General features: G+C 50.7%; 1 protein-coding gene across 6 annotated transcripts in view; it reads left to right on the top strand.

Annotated features, from left to right (window-relative positions):
• Positions 1-453: 453 nt before the first annotated feature.
• The window catches only part of TEAD1 (TEA domain family member 1 (SV40 transcriptional enhancer factor)), a 104,271-nt gene continuing 103,210 nt past the window's right edge, over positions 454-1,514 (top strand). For 3 of the 6 annotated variants that reach the window (XM_010563779.1, XM_010563778.1, XM_010563777.1), the window contains exon 1: positions 506-701. In XM_010563779.1, coding sequence (XP_010562081.1) covers positions 554-701 — 148 coding nt within the window. In that variant the 5' untranslated portion in view covers positions 506-553. Of the gene's footprint in view, positions 702-1,514 lie in introns of all 6 variants that reach the window. The other 3 variants (XM_010563774.1, XM_010563776.1, XM_010563775.1) reach the window with 3 other exon arrangements.

Below are 1,514 nucleotides of genomic sequence, written 5' to 3'. Positions count from 1 at the left end.
GGTTTTAGGCTCTGGTGGTCGCTGTGGCGTAAATTGGTGTGCCTCCCTTCCAGCCAGTGGAAGTATGCTGATTTACCCCCGCCTGAGGATCTGGCTCATTATTTTAAGGGTGCCAATCTTCAGCCAGATGCAATGTGTCGTGTGCTGCAGAGTTTCCCCGAACTTTGACTATCTGTGAAAAATAACCTGATGCTCTGTGCCTTTATGTAATTGCACACAGAAAATGTGGTAAAGAGTTCCCCTTCTGACAACCTTATCGCTCCACCTCTGCTGATGTGAGGTAGAACGGCTATTAATTTTTTACTTTTCCTGGGTGCTTCCCATTCTAGTGTTATTGCCATTACTGCTCAGCTGCTGTTAACTTAGTATCAGAAGTAGAGAGAAACGCTTGCCTGAAGTTCCATGTCTTTAATGCCTTTTGGGGTTGTTTGTTTGTTTGTTTTGTAGGTTTATTTCCTTTAAGACTCCAGGCTTAGGCTTGGAGACCCCAGCCATCACCATTGAGCCCAGCAGCTGGAGCGGCAGCGAGAGTCCTGCCGAAGATATTGAAAGAATGAGTGATTCTGCAGATAAACCTATTGACAATGATGCAGAAGGTGTCTGGAGCCCTGACATTGAACAGAGCTTTCAGGAGGCTCTAGCTATCTATCCACCGTGTGGGAGGAGGAAAATCATCTTATCAGATGAAGGCAAAATGTATGGTAAGTGGTACACATTTAGCCTTTGGAAATAATTGTCCTAATGAGAACTGTAAAGCCCAGCTTGTTTTTACTCAAAATCCCTGGCTCTGATTTCGGTACTTTTGGAGTAAATCTTGAAGAAATGTGTGAAGCTGAGAGCGCTCAGCTGGGCTGCTGCGTTGCTCAGGACTGTCGGAACCCGCCCCTTCACCACTGGCACTAGGAAGCAATATTGGTGCAGCACTGTGTCTTTAATGAATGCTATGCTGTGGCGGAATGGGAACGTTTAAAAGAACCTTTTAAACGTGTCACTCCTTGAGCATAAAAAAAAGTAAGCGTTTTTCTTTATTTTTCAATAAATGGTGAAGAAAGGGCAATGGGAAATACAGTCTGCACGATCGGGCGGCAGAACGTCAATATTCTATTGCAAAGCGGGGAAGTTCTTTTTGCGTTCAGAAGCCCCTCGATGGGAGAGGCGAGTTCGGGGTGCTTTCGTGCCTTTCTTTTCTTTTCTTCTCCCCCCCCGTTCCCCTCCCCTCCGTACAAACGCCGATAAATCAGATGATGTGCTGACAGCCTTCCGCAGATCCACGCTCCGCCGAGGGATGCTGGCGTCCGCACGCCCTGTCCGGGGCTCTGCAGCTTTCGGCCCGCCCGCCCGAGCTCTCTCTCTCTCTCCTCTCTCTCTGCCGCCGCCGCTTTTTCTTTTTCTCTTTCGCAGACTCCCGGTCGCGGCCGGTGGCTGCGCCCGGCGGGGGGAGCGCGCTGCCCGGCGACCTTGCCCCTACCTGGCCGGGCCGGCCCGGGGGCCAGGGGAGGAGGAGGAGGGGGGCG

Source organism: Haliaeetus leucocephalus, unplaced genomic scaffold (genome assembly GCF_000737465.1).
Source record: "Haliaeetus leucocephalus isolate CR32 unplaced genomic scaffold, Haliaeetus_leucocephalus-4.0 Scaffold173, whole genome shotgun sequence".
NCBI lineage: Eukaryota > Metazoa > Chordata > Aves > Accipitriformes > Accipitridae > Haliaeetus > Haliaeetus leucocephalus.
Note: the sequence above shows the minus strand (reverse complement) of the source record. Positions and strands in the feature narration are given on the sequence as shown.